Below are 26,432 nucleotides of genomic sequence, written 5' to 3' on the forward strand. Positions count from 1 at the left end.
GATGTATATGTTATTAATAGGTTATGCTGTTTTTAAAAACACACTTTAGACATCTATAGACATATGTAGTTTTAGACAGTTTTTGAGGTTTTTCTCCACTATAAATAGTATATCTTCAGCTTCTTATTAGTTAAACCATAGAAGATGTCACCTAAAACTTAACCTGAAAAAAACCTTAGCAAATCATTCAATATCATTACATATATGACTCAATATCAGTCACTTGGATTCCCATTACATATATGACTCATTACTAAAAATAGCTTATAAATGTGTAAATTAGTTTGTCATAAAAATAGTGAAGCTTATATTTTGACTATAAAACATCATTCTATTTAAAGAACCCATTCCTTCACCTTAAGCATGAATATAATCCATTCTATAAACGTTGTAATGCAACTCATAGAAAGCAAAAGAGACATAAGCCTGACATTATCAACAAACTAATCTACATGTGCATCCCAAATATGACTAAGGGACAAGATTGGCTTGTGTATTCTTTTTTCCTAATCAAAAACTAAGCAATAAAATGAAAAGAGTAAAAAAAAACATGTGAGTAAAGTTGGAAAACTGGTAAGATCTATCTTAACATTTTTGAAGTACATTTTGCTCAAAAATCTATTTTTACATTAAACTGCCCAAAAAACCAATGTCTAATCTCTTATCTAACAATATTCATTAAGGATACGTATGTCTTTTAATTCTTGAGTCGGGTTATGTGTCCCTCTCGGGTCAAAATTAAATTGTTATGACACTATCAATTATCCGTTTAACTATGGGCCTCTCATAAAATCGAGTACTAATTTTGTTGGGCTGACAATCAGATTTTAGGCCTTAAATACAAACATATTTATTACACTCTTCTTCTCCACGTCAAAACTAATAAACGAAATAAATGCAAAACTTTACATAATCTCACAATAATATTCAATCGAAATCTTTGGCCTTAAATACAAACATTTATTACACTCTTCCTTCTCCACGTCTAAATTAATAAACGAAATATATTCAAAACTTAACATAAATTAACAAAATTTATAATCGTATATATTCACATTCAATAACGACATCCATATCTTCATAGCGAATCAATCAAACAATCCAGAAATATTTTCAATCACGTATTATTCCTCAAATTTAGGCCTATATTAACTCATATGGTAAGACAGATTTATTATTAAACGCATTTATAATGAATATAATTTTATACATACCAAAATCATCTAATCTTGCCAATCAAGCTAAATCACATACGTATCATACGACTCTTTATACCATCTCACACAATATATATATATCTAGCTATCACCATCACAGAAATTCATCGCAACACATACACCTATAGCATACAAACCTAAAAAGTCATTACTATTTCTAATAATATGTCTGCTTCATTTGCATACTTAAGAGACGTTCGTCCGTACAAGACAGCTTGGAGAGTCCAAGTTAAGGTTCTACATTCGTGGAGACAGTACACCAACATAACTGGAGAGACTCTTGAATGTATTTTTGCTGATGACCAGGTCAATATCATACACTATTGTGAATTTGACAATATAATCCGATTTTGTAGCTAATATGTATTGCTATTATGTCTCAGGGTGCTAAGATCCATGCAACGGTTAAGAAGGATTTGGTAAACCGTTACGTCAATAACCTTGATATTGGAGATTGGAAATTCATTGAGAATTTCCAATTGACTCATGCTTTTGGTCAGTTCCGAACAACAAGTCACCTCTACAAGATGGCTTTCATTAATGGCACCGTCGTAACAACATGTGCCCCTGTCTCAGACTCAAACTACTTAACGTTGGCTAAGTTCGAAAGCATTCAGAGTGGCGATCACAATAGTTGCATGTTGATTGGTAACAATAATTTCCTACACAAATCCAAAAATATATTTATGCACTGATTTTATATTTATGTCTAATGGAGTCATTTACATTGTAGATGTGATGGGACAAGTTGTGAATATAGGAGAGATTGAAATGGTTGAGGCCAATAATAAGCCTACTAATAAGATCGACTTCGAACTGAGAAATGAAAAGTAAGCATGAGTCATTTGTATGATTAATATTATATTTCAAACTAACATTTCTCTAAATCTAACAATAATAGGGATGAGAGAATGCCATGTACCTTATGGGGATCATTTGCAGAACGAATGTACAGAGCTTGTGTTGAAGCCGATGGCAACATGGTTGTTTGCTTGCTAAGGTTTGCCAAAATTAAAATCTACAAAGGTACACAGAAAGTCATATCTCATTTGTTATAACCAGCATACATATATAGCTAAGATGTTTAAACTATTTAGGTGTTTATGTATCAGGGATCAAGAGTATCTCCAATTCATTTGATGCATCACAACTTCATGTCAACCCACTATTCCAGGAAGTTGACCAGTTTATTCAATCGTACGTTTAGATTAGTACATAGAAACAAAATCTTTATGTTACAAATTCGACTATGATACTATTCATTTATTGACAGTCTTCCTGAAGATGGACTCACCCTTACCATCCGTCAGAATCACAAACGTTTACAACTTCAAAGTGTCAAGAGAGATGATGGATGTCTTGAACATCCAAGGAAAACAATAGCAGAGATTGTGGGCTCTTTTGAGGTAATGTAATCTAATGGATACTTTAAAGTAAGGATATAATATAGAAGAGAGGAGGGTTGTATTCTCAAACAGTTAATTTATCTTCGGATTTGCAGGTGGGTAAGGCGAGACTACTTTGTACAATTTATGCTGTTGATACGGATTGGTCTTGGTACTACTTTGAACACCGTAACTGCAATAAAAAAGTTACTCCAATCCACACTGGAGGTAATAGTGTCAATTCGAAGGAGTCAAAACCAAAATTCTGGTGTGACAATTGCAAGTCAGTTGTTACTAACGTTGCTCCAAAGTAATTAAGCATAACCTTCCAAATTTTTCTACTTATATGTCATGGTTTATTAGTATTACATTCTTCTCAACATTAGTTTGTTTATGTCAGGTACATGCTCTATGCCAAGGTGATGGATGCCACTGGTGAAACTAAATGCCTACTCTTTGATAGCATTGCTCATGATGTTATTGGTGAGTCGGCAACAGCTGTACTAGGTGGATCACTTCAAGAGGTAATGTTAGTTTGAAGTCGCTAATAATAATATAAGACTGTAGTATAATGTAAATAAAACTATATAACCCACTTGTAGATTGAGAACCCAGAAGACCTCCCCGATCAACTGAAAAACATTGTTGGGAAAACATTTCTCTTTCTCGTGAATGTGGCTTCAGAAAACATTTTCGACGGAAAAGACGCTTACCGTGTTTCAAAGGTCCTTTGTAAGAATGGACTCTTACCAGAAGCTGCTTCTGAGGCATCTTTGGAACATGTAGATCCAGCTAGCATTGTGTCTGGTGATCAGGTAATATAGACACATCAAATAACAAGTAGAGCAACTACAATGTTTACCATCATCTCACATTTATTTTTGTTTCATGACTTAGCTTATGTTGACATACACTGACGACACAACAGACTCCTCAACTCCATCATCAAAAAGAGTATATCCACATAACTCTGAGTTGTCTGAACAAGCTTCCACATCGAAGAAGATGTGTACTTCGGTAATAGACTTGGATGCAGTTGAAGCTGACAAGGAATGTTTGAAATCTGCAAGTCTTAATTTTGATGAGCTTGCAACTACAGAGGCCAAAAACCCCAAGGAAGAGACTGTCACGAAACAAATGGAATCCATCCCAAAGAAGACCGTCCAAGTTAAGATTGAAAAGAAGGAGTGAGTGACGTACCGGTTGAACAATAATTGTTTTTTTCCTATTTTATCATTTAAATTTACTTTCACTTAAATACATGCCAAATTGTGGTATGATTTCTATCAACTTCAAAAAATGTTTTCAATAATTTAATAACAATTATAGCGTTATCTTTAAAAACTCCTTGAAGTCCACGATAAACAAAACAAAAATAAACAAAATCGGTGGTATAGTCAAAGATATTAGGTCTATGTAAAAACGCAATTAGATACACTCGTGTTTAGACCAAATGTTTCTTATATAAATTTGGTTTTGACTTTTAATGTAGTACCCATAAATAAACATTGGGCCTTTTTATATTACGTAGATAGAGATTGATTGGATTATTTAAGAGATAGTGAACATACCAAGTTATGATGATGCGCTCTTACTCTAAGGAATGTCGTATGATATGCGCATATTTCTACCTGCAAGTTAAAATTACATGAGAAACACGTTAAAAGCATAATTATACAACAATAATAAACGGTAGAAATAAACACAATAACCGGAAACTGAAAAGCTGATTACCCGTCATATAGCGTCAATGGTACATTCGTATATTTCTATATTCATTCAAACAATAATGATGAGACAGACGACCAAATCAAATAACTTAGACGAAATAATATACAGTGAATGAAAGGAACCAACTTATAAGGAAATAAAATATCTAATTACCCCTCATTTAGTCTGAATGAACCATTTAAAGTATATTGAAAGATATAATCACCTCAGGTCCAATAATTTAGCAACTAATGTAAAAGACGTGGACTACCAATAAAGTTTAGGTTTTTAAAGAAATCAACACAACAGAGTAGCCTACCAAATTGGTTTTATTGCTGTAAAGTTAATCTCTCTGCAGACAAAGTCAATGAAGAAGAAATTAGCAAGTGCAGAGCCAATGCCGCCTGAATTCAAACAACCTAAAAAAAAATTGCGTTTAGATAACAACGCAACTAGGGGCAAATCTAAGAGTCCAATCCATAAAGTTTCTGTACCACTAAAGCAAGTCTTCTTTACAATTTTCCAGGATGTTAACATGAGAAACATTACAAACAGAACCTCAACACAATATACAACTATGCACCATACTGTGTCTCCTACTGTGAATGCGTCTGGTAAATGTCTTACTCTAGAGTGAAATCTATTTTTATTTTAGCTGTTGTTCTAAACGTTTATTATTATTGCAGATTTCATCTCAAGAACTAGCCTAGCTCAACCATTTATCCTTAATGACATCACCAACCTACATGGTCACAAATCAATGCTGAGTTCACCAGCAAATTTAAATTCTCATTTCAGAAAGAAAGGTATTGTGATGTGGTTAATATTTTGAGAAGTACATGATGAGAATCGTCAGGAGAAGAGTCAAAAATCAATGCTGAGTTTTATTTTTCAATACAAAACAACTACAGTACAAATAATTATATGTTCCACATGAATTTCAGGAGAAGAGTCCAATAAGCATACCTATGCAAACCAAAATCTCCATCAATCTCCATTCACACCCAAGCCTGTTCCTTCACGCATTCCTACAGGTCAAAGTAATTGTCAGAAAATCATCAAATTTATAAAAACTATTGACAAGAAGCTTTTCCAAACACATTTTTGATAGTTGTTGCTTCATTAAAGTTTATTTACAAAGTAAAGTACTGTTATATTGTACTTATCCTGCTTAGTTCACAGTCCTAACAGGAAAAAATAACCGAACACCATCAACAAGTACACCAGCCATATCAAGCAATTTGATCATCAGAAATATGACAGCTATTGGGAGCAATACAGATAGACAACCTAAAACTAAGCCCAGTAACATTGTGGAAGAGCATACATCAAAAGGTACTCAGCAAAGGACTGAATTTAACCTCAAATTATGGATATACACCTATGCGTAAACAAAAAAAATGCTTGACCTTCGTTAATCAATCTTATTTTACACTACAGGTTGTCTATCGTGTATAACTCAAGACAAAGTGTTACTCCAACGTTCTTTACACACAGACCTACCCCGTAAAAATCTCAATGATGATTTTAGCCATGCAATTCCTTCTGCTAATATACAAGGTAAAAGACGTCTAATCAAATAATGGGAATTTATATATAAACTCCACTTTTGTGTTTCACAACCATTATTTTTTGTCTACAGAACAAGTTATAGATCAAAGCCAACAAAGTTCAGACAGTGAATCAGATCAAATCCAACACCACTTTACTGATGTTTTCAGTGAAGATGATGTAGTGGAGCAAGTATATGATGATAGTAGTACTGAAGATGATGAAACACAGTCCTCTCATGAAGATGAACCAGTTGTCATAAACGAAGTCTCAACAAGCCTTCTAAATCATGTTTCTCCCACAGCTGATGTTACAGAACAAAGTACAAAGAGAAAAAGAGGACGACCACGGAAAGTGGATAGCTTATCTAGACAGAGACAAACAATCAGTCAAGAAAAGAGACAAGCAAGAAAAGATGCATCTAAACTTCCAGATGGTGGTATGATTCTTTCAATACGTCATATTGTTTTCAGATTTATATATTCTCAACTGAAATCTAACAATATAAAATCACTTCACTCACAGCTTATCTTGATCATGGTGACCCAACATATACATGTTATTATTGTGGTGCAATAATGTGGTACGACGAGCGTATCAACAAGAGAAGAAATCAAAAGAATCCTACATTTACTCTCTGCTGTGGTCAAGGTACTGTAAAAATACCATTCTTAGAAGAATCGCCGGATCTTATCAAACGCTTGCTCTCTGGTAATGATAAACTTTGCAAAAACTACCAGCAACACCAAAGAATTTATAATATGGTTTTTGCCATGACATCACTTGGTGGAAAAGTGGACAGATCAGTCAGAAAAGGAAAAGGACCTAATATGTTTCGTTTGCAAGGAGGAAATTATCATAGAATTGGAAGTTTGAAACCTGACGATGGAGATTATGCAAAGTATTCACAACTATATATTGTGGATACTGAAACTGAAGTTGACAACAGAGCAAATGTTATAAGGTAATTTCTTGAAACCTATACTTTACGAGTATTGGCATTACTAACAGCTTAATGGCCTTATATTTTTGATTCACCCAAATGTAGCAAAGGCAAAAACACAAACCAAATAGGGGAAACAAGTAAACTGAAGAAGGAAATTATACAAGGAATAATGGAAATGCTCAATGATGTCAACCCTTATGTTCAGAACTTCAGGTCTGCCAAAGAAAGGTTTGAAAAAAATACTGATGAACCCTTTCACATGAGGATAGTTGCAGATCGTGTTGGAGTTGATGGCAGAACTTATAACATGCCTAAAGCAGCCGAGGTTGCAGCACTAATACCGGGTGATTTCAGGAAAGAGATGCCTTCAAGAGATATAGTCATTCAAGAGAAAAGTACTGGTCACCTGCAGAGGATAAGTGAAATACATATTTCCTATTTAGCTCTACAGTACCCGCTGATTTTTTGCTATGGTGAAGATGGTTTTAGGCCTGGTATCGAAAAGACATTCACAGGGATAAACAATAAAGAGAAGAAAAAATGCATCAGTATGAGACAATGGTTTGCTTTTCGTATACAAGAGAGGGAAAAGGAGAGTCAGACACTACTACGTTCTAAAAGACTATTTCAACAATTTCTCTGCGATGCCTATACAACTATTGAGACAAATAGGTTGTCTTATATCAAGTATAATCAGTCAAAGATTAGGCGTGAAAATTATAAAACCATCAAAGAAGCAGCTGCAACTGGAAACACAAACATGAGTGAACAAGGTAATCAAATTCTGATACCCTCATCGTTCACTGGAGGACCACGGTATATGGTGCAAAGCTATTATGATGCTATGGCCATATGTAAACATTACGGGTTCCCGGATTTATTTATCACATTCACCTGCAACCCAAAGTGGCCAGAAATAGTCCGTTATGTGAAGAAAAGAGGATTGACAGCAGATGATAGGCCAGACATTGTTTCTAGGATTTTCAAAATCAAGTTGGACTCACTAATGAAAGATTTAACTGAGAGAAAACTCCTAGGGAAAACAGTTGCAGGTAATCATATATTTTTACAGTACATATTTACACTGTCTAAAAGGTTTATTTCTCGAACCGTGTTATAGAAACTATACTCATGCAACTTCATGTTTAAACTTGCAGCAATGTATACTGTAGAATTCCAAAAAAGAGGACTGCCTCATGCTCATATTCTTTTATGGATGGATGCAAAAAGTAAGCTACCCACTGCTGATGACATTGACAAGATAATTTCAGCCGAGATTCCAGACAAAAATACAGACCCGGAACTCTACGAGGTGATAAAAGATTCTATGATTCACGGTCCCTGTGGTCCAGCAAATAAAAAATCCCCATGTATGGTTGATGGCAAGTGTTCAAAACTGTTCCCCAAAAAATACGAAGAAATCACTAAAGTCGGTAGTGATGGTTATCCTATTTATAGAAGGCGGCAGCAAGAACATTACGTTGAGAAGAGTGGAATCAAGTGTGACAATAGGTATGTAGTTCCATACAACGCTAAGCTATCTCTTCGATATAGAGCTCATATAAATGTTGAATGGTGCAATCAAAGCGGCTCAATCAAATACCTATTCAAATACATCAATAAGGGTCCAGACCGCGTCGCAGTCATTGTTGAACCAGTTAATGCAGAACCAGTTAATGCAACTGAAGCCGGAAAGACAACATCTTCTGGACCAAGTACTACGAACCAGAAAAAGGTTAACGAAATCAAAGATTATTTTGATTGTAGGTGGGTACATATTTTAATTATATATAACTCACACATATCACACTATTATACGTATGAGCAGATACGTATTGCTGAATTTATAAGTCGGTAATATTATTGCTCTAATAGTTATTGCTGATTTTTAAAATCGTTAATATTTTTTAGGTACGTTTCGGCATCGGAGGCAATATGGAGGATCTTTAAGTTCCCAATCCAGTATAGATCAACTCCTGTTCAGAAATTGTCTTTTCATGATGAAGGAAAGCAACCAGCCTATTATGATGAAAACGACGATATCGAAGACGTTTTGGAACGAGTGGAGAATCAGGATTCACAATTCATGGCTTGGATGACTTTGTGTAGGCAAAATGCAATAGGAAAACATGGAAAACGTGCTAGAGACCTGACATATGTTGAAATACCAGGATATTTCATTTGGGATGGAAAAAATAAGCAATTCAAGAAGAGGAGTCGTGGCTTTTCGTTAGGTCGAATTCACTATGTTCCTAGGAAATTAGAAGATGAGTATTTTCTTCGAGTGTTACTAAATATTGTCAAGGGTCCAACCTGTTATGACGACATCAAAAAATACAAAGGAGTTGTCTACAAATCATACAAAGAAGCATGTATGGCGCGTGGGATACTGGATGATGATCAGTTTTGGATTGAAAGTTTGAGAGACGCAAGTTTTTGGTGTTTTGGAGACTATCTACGAAACTTCTTTGCAATGCTACTCCTATCTGATTCACTTTCAAGACCTGAGCATGTGTGGGAGGAGACATGGAAACTGCTATCAGAAGATATTGAAAACAAAAAGAGAGACGTCTTCAATAACCCAGGTTAGGAATTTACACATATTTCAGTTCATGTTTATTAATAGCATATATAAATATTTTATATAACTAAATCGTTTTTTTTTTCAGAATTAAATTTAACAGAGGCACAAATCAAGAATTTTACACTGCAAGAGATAGAAAATATTATGCTCTCTAATGGTGGATCTCTAAAAAATTTTGGAGACTTTCCTCAACCAACTGTAGAAGGACTTGATGCGTCGAATCGTTTAATAGCTGAAGAAATGAGGTTTAACACTCCGACTTTAAAAGAAAAGCATGATGAATGGATTGGAATGATGACATCTGAGCAGAGAGATGTGTATGACAAGATCACAGGTGCGGTTTTCAAAGATATGGGCGGCATGTTTTTTGTTTATGGATTTGGAGGTACTGGAAAAACGTTTATGTGGAAAACATTATCAGCTGCAATTAGGTCTAGAGGAAAAATAGTACTTAATGTTGCATCAAGTGGGATTGCTTCTTTGTTGTTAGAAGGTGGACGGACTGCTCATTCTAGGTTTGCTATACCTCTGATAGTGGACGACTATTCGCTGTGCAGGATAAAACCTAATTCTGATCTTGCTAACTTGATTAAAGAAGCATCTCTTATTATCTGGGACGAAGCACCAATGATGAGCAAGTACTGTTTTGAGTCATTAGACAGAAGCTTCTCTGACATAATGGGTAACGTCAAGAACAAGGTTTTTGCAGGTAAAGTGGTTGTTTTCGGTGGTGATTTCAGACAAATACTTCCAGTAATAAATGGTGCAGGTCGAGCTGAAATAGTCTTATCATCTCTAAATGCTTCTTACCTCTGGGATCACTGTACAGTTCTTAAGTTGACTAAGAATATGCGCTTGCTACAAAAAAACATCAGTGTTGAAGAAGCAAAGGAGATACAGCAATTTTCAGATTGGTTGTTGGCTGTGGGTGATGGTAGAATTTCAGAACCTAATGACGGTGAAGCTATCATTGATATACCAGAGGAGTTTTTGATTAGAGAAGCAGATAATCCTATTGAAGCTATTACAAGAGAAATATATGGTGATTCAGCATTTTTAAAAGAAAACAGTTCAGCTGCATTTGTCCAGAAAAGAGCAATCTTGGCACCAACCAATGATGACGTCAACATAATAAATCAGTTTATGCTAGAGAATTTGGACAGTATGTTTTTCAAACCTTATATTTATTACATTACGACACTATTTTTAGTTATTATGTTTCAGTTAGGTGCTTTTTACAACTTCACACTAACCCTTCACTTCTTACAGGTGAAGAAAGGATTTACCTAAGTGCTGACAGTATTGACCCGTCAGATGTTGACTCGCTCAAAAATCCAGTCATTACTCAAGATTTTCTAAACAGTATCAAGCTATCAGGTTTGCCACACCACAATTTACGTTTGAAAATTGGGGCTCCCGTTATGTTGCTTAGAAATATTGATCCTAAGGGTGGCTTATGCAACGGTACTAGACTTCAGATTACACAGATGGCTAATCATGTTGTAGAAGCAAAAGTAATAACTGGAGATCGAGTAGGTGATATAGTCTTGATTCCCCAGATAGTTCTGACACCGACCGACACCAAACTCCCTTTCAAAATGCGTAGAAGACAATTCCCGCTATCAGTTGCATTTGCTATGACAATTAACAAAAGCCAAGGACAATCTCTAGAGCATGTAGGTTTGTATTTACCAAAACCAGTTTTCTCTCATGGTCAACTGTATGTTGCATTGTCTCGAGTTACTTCAAGAAAAGGTCTGAAAATATTGATTGTCAACAAAGAAGGAAAGATAGGAACGCAAACAACTAACGTCGTTTTCAAAGAGGTTTTCCAGAATTTGTAGTAATACAAAAAGGTACGTATGGGCTAATCTGCAACAGAGTTCAGACAACTAATAATCCTGCTAAATGTTTTCATGCTATACTAATTAATTACTTCAAACACATATAGGTGGCGATATCACTTTATGATGGCCCGGAGAAGAAATTTACAGCAGCTTTGCTTTTACTTTGTTGGTTTTTCCATCTGTTGTTTGCCAAACCAGACTTCACTATTTGTGTTCTAATAGAAACATAAATTTGAATCCCTTCGTTTACAGGATCCATTCTATATAACAGACATGCTTATTATTAAGATTTAATTAACTTATTCATGTTTGTTTCAGTTGATTTTTTTATTTTATTTAGCAATGTCGTTTATGTTTTATGCTATGGACTTGATATTGGTAATTCAACTAAATCTGAAACATTTTCATGATCATACTACATAAATGTAACGTGAAACTTAAAAATAGAAAACAAACTAAGAAAATACAATTACGATAATCATTATTGCAGTAACAATTCATCATAGTTGTTATTGTTTCATTTAATAACCAAACATCTGATTATGCCTAAAGCAACATCCACAGCAAATTAAATCAATCAAAGGTGTCCAAAAATAAAAGGAAAAACAAGTTCTCACAAACAAAATCACTTTTGAAACAAAAGAATTGATATAAAAAAAAGGTTACAGAACAAACCTTACACCGAAATGAATTTTGACTGTTATATATCTTCCTCACTACATTTCTGTAAACAAATTGGGGTACCAAAAAATTGTTACACGACTGGAAAGATAAAATTATGAGAGCTATGATTGCTGAATGTTACGAGTCTGTGATGAGTACAAAAATAAACCAACCTTATTACTGGGAACGGAAGGAAGATGAACAGATTCAATCAATTGAGGTTAAGAACAATATTCAAATCAAGTGCAAGCTTTTGAACAGTAATTCTAGGAAAAATCAAGTATAGCGAAGATTGGAAAATAGAATAAAATTAAAGGGAATAGTAAGAAAATATATTGAGGTTCAACAAAGGAAGAGTAAGAGTAGAGATGAGGTCAAAACTGAGTCACGACTATACCCAGATCTGTTTCTAAAAGATGATAAATAACCAAATGCAATACATAGTTTCCTGAACTTAACAATTGACAACTTAACTTTTTTTTTATCAAATAAACCCACAACAAAATTCTGTTTGGTATCTTTCAGTGATAAAGTTTTCTAATAATTTAGAGTAAATTCTACTATAAACTTCATTGTAAAATATGGATATATCTATATATTTAATTTAAACATTTACAAAATATACGAATATAATAATAAGATGAAAAGAGTGTTTATTGAAGTTGAATCTAATTAAGAACAAATACAATACATAAATTAAAAAATAAACTATTTTGAAATTTTGTCACACAGATTCATAGCTCCACAGTTATTCAAAGAATTCTTCTCCACCTCCCTTATCTTAAGAAACTTGAACAAAGTCTTTATTTCCAAACCAAGTTGCCCTCTTGGAGGTGGTGATGAGATAAGATGCAGTGGCCTAAGATAACTTCTTATGTCAATTAGGCTCCACCTTGAAGGCCTGTGAAAAAAGAAAAACCACAAATACATATATATATATATATATATATATAACATCAAACGTGTATAAATGTAATACTCTGCAACATATGAAAATAAATATACAAAAAATAGAAGAAAATTAATACAAGACGAACCCATTGGCATTGGGTTGATAAAACATTGTCCATTTTTTTGTTTTACAATTGTAAACAAACTTCTTAGGCATATCATCGTCAAAGTACACCATGGTAACTTCTTTGCTAACTTTGGAATCTTGAAAGGAAGTAGAACTATCCATTTAGAAAAAACCAAATCAGAACAAGTAAGTAATGATGTGCTAACGAGTATTGAAAAATGATAGGCAATGGAGTGGTCAAGAATAGGACATAGGAAATAAGCTATAAATTCCAAAACAAAAAATTAACAACTTAACAAAATAAATAAATGGACCCGTGGTTTACCACGGGGTAAAACCTAGTTGAACTAATAAAACAACAATTTGTAATATATTTTGTGTGTGGGCCGAATTGAGAAACCAAAAAGGAACACACAAATATAAAACTAAACCTCATCTCTCAGTTCACATCATTGCCCACTCACTTCCTCCAAACGTCAAAACACATCAGCCAAGCCATGGCTGCAGCCAACACCATCCTCGCATTCTCATCTCCTTCTCGTCTTCTCATTCCTTCTTCCTCCACTCCCTCTCCTTCTTCTTCTTCTTCGACTCTTCGTTCCTCTTTCCGTGGCGTCTCTCTCAACAACCTTCACCGTCGTCCCCAATCCGTTTCCTTCTCCGCCAGAGCTCCTTCGAAATCGTTGACAGTTGTTTCCGCCGCGAAGAAGGCTGTTGCTGTTCTTAAGGGTAACTCCGATGTCGAAGGAGTTGTTACTCTGACCCAAGATGACTCAGGTCCTCTTCTCTGATTCTCTATTGAGTCTCTCTCTCTCTCTCAATTGCTTAAAGTTTCGATTTTTCTCATCTGGGTTCTGGTTTGATTGATTTGGGCATGATTAGTGTTTAATCTTCTCAAAGTTTCATACTTTTTGTCACATCTGATTCTGCGCAGTTTGGTTCTCAGTCTCACTACTCTGTAAATGTGTATAAAGGGATTAGCTTTAGAATGTTTACATTGATAAAGGCAGCTCCTTTTTGTCACATTTGATTCTGCTCAGTTTGGTTCTCAGTCTCACTACTCTGTATATGTGTATAAAGGGATTAGCTTTAGAGTGTTTACATTGATAAAGGAAGCTCCTTTTTGCGTTTTCTTGAGGGCATTTAACTGTGAAACCTTTGCTGATGCAATGGCTCTGTGAAGTTTGCAAAAGTAATCTAATAGGTGTGATAAGATTGGTTTTGACTATGTATGTAGATTGACTAAATGAATGGTTGTTAATGGGAAACAGGTCCTACAACTGTGAATGTTCGTATCACTGGTCTCACTCCAGGGCCTCATGGATTTCACCTTGTAAGCGTGTTTCTCCTCAGATGAATCGATCATGTGTTTCTTCTTATAGCTATAGTGGTGTAATTGTGTCTTCTCTTTGATTTTAACAGCATGAGTTTGGTGATACAACAAATGGTTGCATCTCAACAGGTTTAATACCAATACTAATACCAATACCAATGGCAGTTTCATTTGATACCAATATCAAGATTTGTGTTTTAGATCGATATCGTGTCTTGTATTCTTGTAGGACCACATTTCAACCCTAACAACATGACACACGGAGCTCCTGAAGATGAGTGCCGTCATGCGGGTGACCTGGGAAACATAAATGCTAACGCCGATGGTATTACATCCTCAATTCACACTCCCATATATTTAGGCTGGCATTTTTAATGATTTAGAACTTGTTTGAACTAAGTACTGTATTTGTAACAACAGGCGTGGCAGAAACAACAATTGTGGACAATCAGGTTGGTGTTATCGCGTGTTTTTCATTTCAAGTATCTTATTCTCGTATAAGTAGCTTTGGTTAACTGTTAAATCATTTGTGTAGATTCCTCTGACTGGTCCTAACTCTGTTGTTGGAAGAGCCTTTGTGGTTCACGAGCTTAAGGATGACCTTGGAAAGGGTAAACGTTATACTTAATTTTCGATTCTCGTTACATCAATTTACACTTCTTGCACAATTCATGTGGGCTGTGAAAATTTCCCTGCTCTTTGGATTAAGTATCTTAATTTCATAGACTTGTTAAAAAGAAAAGGATGTCACTTTCTAAGTTTGTATAAATCTATAAAGCCAAGTTGTGATCTGATTGCATCTCTTTGTTGATATAACGAATATAGGTGGACATGAGCTTAGTCTGACCACAGGAAACGCAGGCGGAAGATTGGCATGCGGTATGGTTAAACAACCCTCGATATCTTTATACTGTGATTGTAGTTTCATTTGAAGAAACACACACTTTAGTATAACAGTTTAAACGCGAATTTGGTTTCTTTGTATCTTTATCCTCACGAGTTACATTGGTTCTTTTGCAGGAGTGATTGGCTTAACGCCGCTCTAAGTTCTGAGCTAAGTAAGTACTCTTATGTCTACTGTGTTTGGTCTTGTCTGTTGAATAAGAAGATGTCAGATCATAGCAAATAATGTATGGCTGAATAAACTTTTGATGGTTGATGTTCATTGCATCAATTTCTCTTTTCGGATTTGTGACAGTGATATGTTACTTTTGTTATAAATCTTCGTTTGACCGATTTTAGTATATTGTTTTAGTGGTTTGATTCATGCTTTTGATTTTTGTATTTTAGATAAAGTGGCTTTATAACATAGTTTTAAAGAAGCTTATGATAAGCATAATTATCTTAACAACTTGTTATTGTAACAAAACTGAAACTAAAACACGTGAAAAATGATTAAAACAAAGATAGGTGTAAACAAATTATGTTAAGCTATATAGATGTGACATGAGTGATGTAAATTGGTGGACATTGTGAGAGGAAAGTCTTTAAAAATGGTAAGAGTTGTTATTTAGAGCTTAGAACATGTGAGTTGTTAAGTGTTAACTACGAAAATTAAATGGTAAAGTTGTTAAAATAATTATTAAAATTCTAGTATTTAATCATTGCAATTATGTATATAGTATGTGATTTTAGAGTTTGTAGTCAAATGGTGAATTTCTAATTCGATGATGCAAATGTGATTTCTTTATATATCACGAGTTCACGACTCAAATATTATTATTTTTTTTGTTTTAAAGCATATTTTTGTGATTTTGGAGTAAAATATCAAAAATTCTATCACAAAGTTGTGATTCTACGTTTCGATTTGATATACTCAGAAAACATAATTCATAATTTTATTATAAAATAAGAGAAATATGTGAGTGTTTTATAAATACAAATGATCATATTACCTAAATATGGATTTTGAAGATTCATAATGGATTTGATTGTAGCATAGCTTTTGCCATTACAATATGTTTTGCCAAAAAGAAAACCAAAAACCAGATGAACTACAAATAAGTAGAAATTCGTATAAATTCTTTTGAGTTTTAATCAATCATAATTCTCAATCTCAACGATGGAACTGTTAAGTATAAACTCGAAATTTTACATAAATTTGTTATGAAAATAAAAAAAAACATGGAAAATTGTAGAATCATTGATATAATTTTGCTATCCCCCATATATAATGATTATAAAATTGTATCTAAAGTTTTATTTTTCATATACAAACACAATTAAAATAAGAGAAAATAATTTATAAAGATGTCGTAGTAAGAGGGCAGAGCAGGATCAGTTTACCCACTTGGTTGGTCCAATTTGTATTCGTCTTCCGAACTGTCTCTCTGTTACTTCAACTACCTTTATTAATAAATATTAATACCTTCATGTTTCATTTTATATAAGTTTGCTTTCTCAATTTTTTTCTACTCTCACAACTTGTAAATATATAACACCAAAATAATATATATTGCTTTTCTCCATTTTAGATAATTTCATTAATAAAATCTATGTCGACTTTTTTCAACTTGCTAATAAGTTGAAAGTCATTACCCAAATGGCATATAGTATCATGATCATCCTATGTTTTCTTTTTCTGACACAAATGATGTGACTTCTGAAAGTTTCCAAATTGGAACACTTCAAACTTACAATAGACGGATGAACCTAACCAGAGTCCAAGTCTTGGTTTAGCTTGTAATGTTCTGTGTATCACATAACCAAACCTCACTAACCCTTAATACAAAGTGGTTACAAAGAGGCTTAATGGTTAGGTTATAACCAAGAGAAAACTTTAAAGTAGGAGGGAGAAATATATAGTTCTAGCTAATTTTGACAGCTACATAACATGAGATATACACATGCAATATATACATATACAATGCACATTTCATACGTATATGCATACACACTCATATGTATTTTATACTAACACTCAAGACTCACCAAGTAGACGACGTAGAGCCATAATTTTTGCCTTGGATTTTAGTTGCATTACATTATCCTCTTTATCTCTCTTTTTAAGTTATATATATCTTTCTGTTATTTATATTAGGTGTCAAGTATATATATATATTAGGTTCTGATTATGATGTGTTTCTTATCTTTCAAGGACTATATAAATTGATTGATAGCAAAGTAACTATCTTACTATTCCAACTATATTAATCAAAAGAATAGTTTTTTTAAAAAAGTTCTCGAAAAGACTTAGACGATATGATCTAAATGCTTATCCTTGTGAGTAGTAGTAGATTAGATAATTAACTATTCAAAGATAAAACTCATCAAGAGATGAGCAACTTGAAGATAAAACTTAGCAAACTAAGTCTCGTCTTCACTATAGTACAAACTTTTAATAAAACTGAAGTGTTGAATCTTGTTTTTCTTTACTTTAGCTCAATACAATTTGTAGTTTAAAAGAATATGGGCATGAATAAAAAGTCGAAAGACATAAATGAAACAGCTAGTTAGGAAGTGTGTGGTGAAGTGGAGTGAGTAAGAAGTAAGAGAGTGAGGTGTAGTTGTAGTGTTGAAGTGTGGTGAGGTGTTGTGTTGTGTTGTGTCTATCCACTCCTTTATTTTGGACAGAAACTTCTTTTTTTTTTAATATAATGTCTTAAAGCCCCACCACCACTCTCTCTTCTCTACTAATTTGGTATGCCACCCATTTTCTCACCTTATATATATTAATTTTAAAAAATATACATATATTTAAAGAACTTTTCTTCTTCTTTTTCATGAGACATACATGAATGTATATGTTTTGTTGTGTGTACAATTTAAAAGTAGAAGTCAATACTAAAGGCACTAACCAAAGTGTAATTATGAAAGAATCAATAAATATATAGGAACTTAAAAACCACTAAGTTGTTGTGGATGGTTTTGAAAAAATTTGAAGAACTGATTTTTAACAATAGTTCAAAAATAAGGTAGTCTTTTCTAAAGTTCACCATATTTAGAAAAAATGAAATTAAATGAGTTTATGTACACCGGATCTTAATATATTCTTTTGATTAATAAAACCTAACACATCTTAACAAAAAGTGATGAGAAGCTTTATGCTTTCGACAAATCAAGCAATGGTAGTATTTTAGGTGACTTTATATATCTCTTTATCATCATTAGGTTAACTAATAAACGATTTTGAGAATGTAAAAGATAATATATTTTGTATATGGGAGTTGTAAGAGAAAACAAACAACCTGTGCAAGTGAAGTAAAGCAAGCTAAAGAGTGGGTTGGATCTGGTTTTGTAGAGAACAAGATCTTCTTCTGGTTAATCCTAACTTGGAAGCTATGTCACATGTAATGCCAGAGTACTCATACGTACCCACCAATTATAAATTAGATAAAAAAACAGTTTTAAAAAATAACAAAGCAAAGAAAAAAAAAAGGAGTTGGCATTTAGAATTAACGTTCAAATATGTATATAATTTTCATTTTAAATCTGAGAATTAAGCACTTATAAAATGCAATATGTTTTATTAAACAATGGTTGGAATGAGTTGTGTAATTGGTGGTACAACTAAAGATGCGGCGGCGGTGCATCTTAACCCTTACGTGCCTCACACTTCCTTCTCCTTTGTCTTCTTACGCTAAGTATTCTTTTTTTCTTCTTTCTTTCTCTCTTTGCTTACTTAACATTTTTTTGTTTCTTCTACATCGAACCTGATTATGTCATGCTAGAGAGTTTGTGTAGTATATTACAAATGTTAGAAATTGAAAAAAAAATATTAGACTTTCTTAAGCTGCATGCACCATAAACATATATCTATAGTTACTTAGTAATTTTGTATATATTCTATACAAATGTTTGTCTTAGTATGTATCACACTATCACTCATTGGTTATTTTCACATCCAATGTAAAAATATTTTACTTTGTGATGGGAACATAAAAGTATCTTCTCGCAGCAAGCAAGAATCAGGGCATCACAAATCAAATGTCTTTTAGGACTTTTCTCTATCTATGGTGGCTCCTAAATTATGTGGCTTCTTACAAAAAACAATTTTTTTCTTTTATGGTTAATATATAGTTTTACTACAACGACAAATATAATTCTAAATATTGTTCTTTTGATAAACTTAAAAAACAATACTTATTTTTCAGTGAAATTGGTATAGCATTCAAGCTTAGTTTAAGATCTTTGAACTCATGTGTCACTTGGTGTTGTCTTTGTTTTATTTTGTTCTTATACTTTATTTGCCAAAATTAACTACGTACTATACATGTTAATAAGTTTGTAGAGCTCTATATTAATTAATTATAAAATATTTTTAACATTTCACAGAAGAAAATAATTTAATTATTAACAAGAGTTAAAACAATAAACATGATAATAATTTATGTTTTAGGAAAATATGACGCGGTGAGTAAAAAATTAGTAGCTTTTAGCCACACACATCTGTTGGTGTCGTTGCTTTACGCAACATCATGCATCTCTTCTTCTACTGTTTATTAATTTTTTATATACGTTTTTTTTTTAATTCTTATTCATGATTAGCAACCAAATCATTTCAATAATTTCCTCATTATGCATTATTATCTAAACACATACATACAATTGTGTATCGTCGTGACTGTAAACTATATATATCATTAGTTTTGTTAGGACCACTAAATAAATATTGTTTTGTATATGAAATATCCATGTGTAAGTGTATCTATTAAAATTGTTCTGTGTAAAAGGATGTGAGGGCCACTTTTAAGTACAAGACAATAAGGTTTGGAATAGCTCAACGTGATTAAGAGTAACTTCTTCCAATCATTTCATCGTGTTATAGAATTATTGTGCCTAATCAAAACTTTTAATTAATAAAAAAATAACTAGGTCTTTTCTTTATATAATGTATAGCTTAATAGTAGTACTACTACTATTACTTACTACTAATTAATATATGAAGATTAAAAAAAACTTAATAGTTGCGGCTATAGAAAGAGTAAATATAATGCAAAGATCGTAATCATTTTAATTGGGTATAAGGTTGGTATATTCGAGTGGCAAGTGGTAAACACTTTAGTTGCATTGCATACACACACATCGATATAAAAACAAAGAAACATGAGGATGTATATTGTATAGTCTATAGTGGCGTAACAACATATTATTTATATAGAAGGCAGCGATCCCTATGTAAAGTCAAAATGTTGCATGAAATTAGCAAAATATTCCGGTGAAGGAAAGATCGAAGTGATGGGTTTTGTGTATGTTACATACTTGCATCCCACACATATATAACCTTTCCTTAGCCCAAAAATTATGTTAATGTATATATATATCCACTTGAGAATTGAGATATATATCATTTTTATTCTTTAGTCTAAATAAATATTTCTTACTTGCAAGAAAATATATATATCTCAAGGTCATGGTTGGAGAAAATGTTATGTAATATCTATACAAGTTTCATTTTGATATTTTCCCAAGTGGATTAAACTTTATTATTGTCCCCTTTTGAATAAATTGACTTTTTTTTAAAACTATAGTTCTTGAATTTTAAGTAGGGACAACTGTTTTCTACAAGTCAAAAATAATATTTGACTCTTAAAAAAATATTTATTGTGAAGAATTATAATACGAAATTATTAGGAAATGGTGCGAGTGGTATGTAAATCATAATAATATACATAAGTTGTTAAAAATATTTTGTGTGTTTATATTTTCTTTTATTTTGACATGGATTTTGTGGGGTTGTTTAGCCACTATGCCTTGTACCTTATGCATATATATGGGTTCAAGCATCAATTTCCCATTAAGAGACTTAGAAAGTATGTCGATAAAATAAAATGTATAATTTTTTTTGCCAGAATAAATTATTTTTGACCAAGCTAGTGTTGTCTAGTTAACTTAAATAATTATTTTGTGGTACCCAAAATTCATAATTTTCTTGTCTTTCAATAATTTCTTTTTTGTAGAATGCAAACTTATTAATAATAAACGAAAATGTTTCACAAACTTTGAAAAATAAGTTGTTAACTGTTTACAGGTGAATCGCAAATTAATATATCGTAAAAAAAAATTTTATCGTAAAGACAAAACCATCATTTATTGTGTAAAACCAAAAAAATAGTGCTGCGACACTACTTACTCTGTCTATCGATCGACTATATAGTATAATCTTTTCTAAACTTAATAATGCTGCGATATTACTAATTAATTCTGAAATGTGTACGTAGAGTATTTTTTTTTTATAAATATTCGGTAATCTTATCGAATAACAATCTAGAGTATTATATAGACTACTTATAAATTTATAATATAGACTACTTATTCTAAAATCTATAGATCATTATATTTTTATATGTACCATAAGCAATTCTTTGACATGCAAGGTTAGTAAGATGTTATATTTCTAAATTTAGTAATTAAGTAAGTTTATACAAAACATTTATATAAATTAAACATTTACACAAGAAAAGTAAGTTTTTATTTAATTTTAATGTATTGTAATAAAGTTGTTCATCTCAATAAGCCCATTATTTTACTGCAAACTGTTTCAAGTCTTAAGACAAGTAGATAACCAATTAATAACTAGCTTTTCAACTCTCTCTCTCTCTACATATATATAAACAAATGTTAATCAACTTAGTAATTATCATTATTAAAAAATTAAAGAGAGAAGACAAATAATAAAAAGTCGTGGTGTTGTCTCTTCACATTAACAAAGACTATGCTTACAATTGTTTTTAGCCTAACATGCCACCGATGAATGCACCTAATCCTATAAACACCGGCCACTGCATGTTGCCTCCTAATTATGAACCATATGTATATCTCTCTCTATCAATGCATATCATTATTATTATTTCCTTTCATTAATCTAAAACTTTTCTATAGTCGTCACGACCATTACTAAGAACAATAATGTAATATTATTATTTGCTGTCGTGAACATTTTTATCTTTAGTTCTTCTATTTCGGTTTACATCGTTCTGATGAATGACGTGGAAGCTAAAGTGCGTGAAAGTAAAAAATAAAAATAAACAAATCTTTTTTGCTTGTCCATATGAAAAAAAAAAACTAAAATGTTCACACTATCCAAAAGAAAAATACAAAATAACAAAAACGTGAATTGGTGGCCTAAGTGCCACTCAACACTAGTAATGAACCTTTGCCTAATTCAGTGGTTAACTCTTCACGGGTTTCACTTTCCCTTTTATTTCTCCTACTTTTGCTTCGGAATTATAAACACTAGACATGATGATAATGATAATAATAATTCTTATGTTTATAACAATTATTCAAAAATTATGAATGATTCAGTTCAAGATCTAATTAAGTTTTTGATTAATTATAAGACCAAAAATGATATTAATATGTTTGTTATGAGAAGTTTGTAATGTACTAGAAGAAGATATAATTTATAATACTAAGTATAAAAACGTCATGAAAGGGTTGACTTCTGGTACATAGATCTAGGTAGAGATCAGATTTCGAAGATATGGATTAAAAGTAGATACAACAGAACAGAAACTACAAACTAGAAAACGATATAGATTACTATTTTTTTATATTTTCCTTTCATGTTAGTAAATATATACAATTTTGAGTTTTTTTTTCATCATTTGATTTTATGGTTATGGAATTTGGCAGAGAAAACGCAGAAGTGTCAGGTAATGGGTATAGAGTGAACCGTCAAAATGTTATTGGTTAGCTATAAAACACAAAACATTATAATAATGTAAAGTGGATCGTATGTGTTATAAAAATCTTTTGTATGGAGTAAACTAAAAAAGATTAACAACCACCAAACTTATAACCTCTCTCTTTTTTTTTTTTTTTTTTTTGCCGATAAATATATATATAAGCAGCCCCACCATCGTCTTCTTCACTGCCTCTCTTCTCTCTTCTTCTCATCTCTTCTCTCTTGTTAGTTCACTCCACATAATAAAAACACCAAAAGTCTCATTCTTTTCATTATACTTTCGAGTTTTCTTGAATTTGGTTTGTTTCTTGATTGGTTTCTTGATTTTCTTGAATTGTTCTTTTTTTTTTTTTTTGTTACTATATTTGGATATGATGATGGGTCAAGATGAGGTTGGGAGTGATCAGACGCAAATCATAAAGGGGAAGCGTACGAAGAGGCAGAGATCGTCTTCGACGTTTGTGGTGACGGCGGCGACGACGACGACGACTGTTACATCTACTAGTTCATCGGTAGGTGGGAGCGGAGGAAGAGCTGTTTCCGACGAGTACAACTCGGCGGTTTCGTCTCCGGTGAGTACTGATTGTACTCAAGAAGAAGAAGACATGGCGATTTGTCTCATCATGTTGGCTCGTGGGACAGTTCTCCCATCGCCGGATCTCAAGAACTCGAGAAAACCTCATCAGAAGATCTCGTCGGATCAGAATTCTAGTTTCTACGTTTACGAGTGTAAAACATGTAACAGAACGTTCTCATCGTTCCAAGCACTCGGTGGACACAGAGCAAGCCACAAGAAGCCAAGAACCTCGACGTCGACTGACGAAAAGACTAGATCACCCCTGATGCAGCCGAAGTCTAGTTTGTCCGAAGAAGGGCAAAACAGTCTTTTCAAAGTTTCCGGCTCAGCCCTACCTTCACAGGCAAGTAACATCATCATCAACAAGGCAAACAAAGTACACGAGTGCTCAATCTGCGGCTCGGAATTCACTTCCGGGCAAGCCCTCGGCGGCCACATGAGACGGCACAGGACAGCCGTAACCGCGGCTAGCCCTGTTGCCGCTACTACTACCGTAGAAGTCATAAGCAGAAACAGTTCAGAAGAAGAAGAAGAAAATATTGAAATCAATCTAAGCCGTTCGATGGAGCAACAAAGAAAATATCTACCGTTGGATCTAAATCTACCAGCACCAGAAGATGATCTAAGAGAGTCAAAGTTTCAAGGGATAGTGTTCTCAGCCACACCAGCGTTAATAGATTGTCATTACTAGTTTTGCTTCATTTTTTCATTACATAATACAATGAAATATTTGTGAATTCTTACTTACTTACTATATTGTTGATCATTATTTTTCAAATCAAATATTATTTTTTTTACTTTCTTATAAAAGAAAGAGGAAAATGAAATGTGCAAGTTATATATATGATGATGAATATAAATATAAAATATAGTGGGAGTTAAGTAAAGGGTTGTGTGATAGTTAGATGATCTACTTGTTGAAGTAAGAATAGTTTGAGTAAGCAAGTGGTTATAGTGTTCTCTTCTTCTCTCATCTCAACTCTCTCATGGGGTTGCCTTTCATTCACGAAAAGCAAGTGACTTCCAAGGCATCTTTTCTTTCCCTCTTTTTAAGGTATATTTTGTTTTTTTTTTTTCTTTTTGTTTTTCTAATCTTTTTAACGAAATTGAGATATGAAGTAATTGAATTCGTTTTTTAAAAGAAAAAAAGAAACATGTGAGCAAAACTATTCGTGTATATTGCTTGTAGAAGCCTCTTTCTTTTGTTTTCCCACGATTACTTTGGTTATGCGTTTTGTAGCCAAACGCTTAGCTATTATCGTATTCGTGGTGTTGTTTATACGACTTTTCCTAACAAAATATGTCGTCATTGTATTAAAAATATATATACTAAAACTCACTTATATAGTAACCTACTTTGAGTAGTTCAATAGTTAAAATGATTAAGACTAAACGGTTTAAAATCTTTTTTACAAAGTTTGTCTGATTTTACGAAGTTTTGAAAATTTAATCTAGATTTCGGTACGAAAAATTATGGTTACATATTTTAGAAAGAGATGTTAGGCTTCTTTAAAAGTTTTATGATAAAACAAATTATGTGATTTAAAAAAAAAGTATATATACTAAAAACTCACTTATATAGTAGTTCAATGGTTTAAAAGATTCAGCTTAGAAGACTAAGGTTTTAAAAAAAAAATTACCACAATTTCAAGCATGAGTTGAGGAAGTTTATCATCTTTTACAAGTTTCGAATGTTAGTCTAGATATCGGTACGAAAGTTTATGGTTACATTATGTATCTATTTAAAAAAAAATTAAGTTACAAAAAAGTATGCAATTTATTATAGTTTAGACTTAGAATCTACCTTATTAGTATATATAAAAAAAGGAAAAACTCTAATTTATAAAATACCTAAATTTGTTTTTGTATTTTTGCTTTTCTTTATGAATTTAAAGCAGTAAGGACCAATGCTATCTTGCCCTCCTTCCAAATTCATAACAAACATTATGAAAATATGCTTATAGACCATATTTTCCAAAGGTTAATATTAATTAGAAGAAAAAAAACATTAACATGTAAATAAATGTGAATTGATAAAAAACAGAAAACAAAAGGCAGTGGACACACGAGATGGACGTGGTGATGACCAGCTTAGCTTAGGGTTTGGCAAGAGAATCACCACCACAACTAATAGACGTGGATTAGGTTCTTCTTTGGTTTTGAGTTGTTTTGTTATTTTTTCTGGTCACCACATTTACACTTTTGTTTTTTTAAAAAACAATAAATTGTAAATATAACAGAACATATATAAAAATAAAAGAAACAAAAAATGAAATAATTAAAGAAAGGGGAAAAAGATAAAACAGTGACAGCAGAAACACTCACAAGATTCACTCACCGCTTCACTCCCTCTTGCTTCCTAATGCCTTCTCTTATATAAAAAATTATTCTTGCAGTTGCATCCATTATTATTTTAATTTTGTATAAATATAAATTATTCTTGTCCTCTCACGATCTTAGTTTCTCAATCTTAACTTTATTTATCTAGGAATATATATTTTTATATATAAGTTGGAAAAAATATAGAGCTACAATGAATAAGGTAGATACTACTCTAGCTAGTTGTTGTGGTTGCTGATCACTCTCATGATTCTTTAAATCACTAATGTTCATGTGTATATTATGAAAAAACGATTTAGTAAACATATATCAACATAGTTATATGCAGTTCTTATCTTCTTTATTCGAATTCTCTTCTCTTTTCTCAAAACTGTTATAGTACACTTTAGCATGATTATGATGCAAACATAGATCACTGATCAGTCCTTTCAACCATATACCCTTTTTCGCAGCTAAAACTCATAAGTTATGTCAAATCTTGACATTTCTTTATAAAGAAATATCTACACAATTTTCTAATTCAATTAGGTAATATAACATATTTAGATAACTCCTAAACATGTCTACTCTAATCTCTTTATCACACCATCTCTCGGTTGACATGTAGTTTATGCTTTCTTCAAGCTCATATG

General features: G+C 32.6%; 2 protein-coding genes and 1 long non-coding RNA gene across 11 annotated transcripts; 2 read left to right on the forward strand and 1 right to left on the reverse strand.

The window, feature by feature from the left end:
- Positions 1 to 1,372: 1,372 nt before the first annotated feature.
- LOC17889852 lies at positions 1,373 to 12,270 on the reverse strand. 9 transcript variants are annotated; one of them, XR_002834438.1, is made up of 9 exons: positions 12,077 to 12,270; positions 11,916 to 11,964; positions 7,601 to 7,703; positions 5,279 to 5,340; positions 4,632 to 4,731; positions 4,174 to 4,233; positions 2,512 to 3,725; positions 2,140 to 2,235; positions 1,373 to 1,879 (listed from the first exon to the last, which is right to left on the reverse strand). It is a non-coding gene; the product is annotated as an uncharacterized LOC17889852 (long non-coding RNA). The 9 variants fall into 9 exon arrangements; XR_002834436.1 differs by lacking the exon at positions 7,601 to 7,703 and having other exon boundaries at positions 2,512 to 3,665; XR_002834433.1 differs by lacking the exons at positions 4,632 to 4,731; positions 7,601 to 7,703 and having other exon boundaries at positions 1,374 to 1,879; positions 2,512 to 3,406; positions 3,515 to 3,725.
- A 1,088-nt stretch (positions 12,271 to 13,358) lies between these two features.
- LOC17890108 (superoxide dismutase [Cu-Zn] 2, chloroplastic) lies at positions 13,359 to 15,521 on the forward strand. Its single transcript, XM_006294903.2, has 8 exons — positions 13,359 to 13,698; positions 14,193 to 14,254; positions 14,344 to 14,383; positions 14,484 to 14,579; positions 14,675 to 14,706; positions 14,790 to 14,865; positions 15,080 to 15,133; positions 15,275 to 15,521. The coding sequence occupies exons 1-8, from the start codon at positions 13,419 to 13,421 to the stop codon at positions 15,298 to 15,300; spliced, it is 666 nt and encodes a 221-aa protein (XP_006294965.1). The 5' UTR covers positions 13,359 to 13,418; the 3' UTR covers positions 15,301 to 15,521.
- A 7,527-nt stretch (positions 15,522 to 23,048) lies between these two features.
- Positions 23,049 to 24,260, forward strand: LOC17887562 (zinc finger protein ZAT5). Its single transcript, XM_023784169.1, has one exon. It carries the CDS (start codon positions 23,255 to 23,257, stop codon positions 24,149 to 24,151), a length of 897 nt encoding a protein of 298 aa, XP_023639937.1. The 5' UTR covers positions 23,049 to 23,254; the 3' UTR covers positions 24,152 to 24,260.
- Positions 24,261 to 26,432: the final 2,172 nt, after the last annotated feature.

The sequence above is a fragment of the Capsella rubella genome, unplaced genomic scaffold, assembly GCF_000375325.1.
Source record: "Capsella rubella cultivar Monte Gargano unplaced genomic scaffold, Caprub1_0 scaffold_4, whole genome shotgun sequence".
Taxonomy (NCBI): domain Eukaryota; kingdom Viridiplantae; phylum Streptophyta; class Magnoliopsida; order Brassicales; family Brassicaceae; genus Capsella; species Capsella rubella.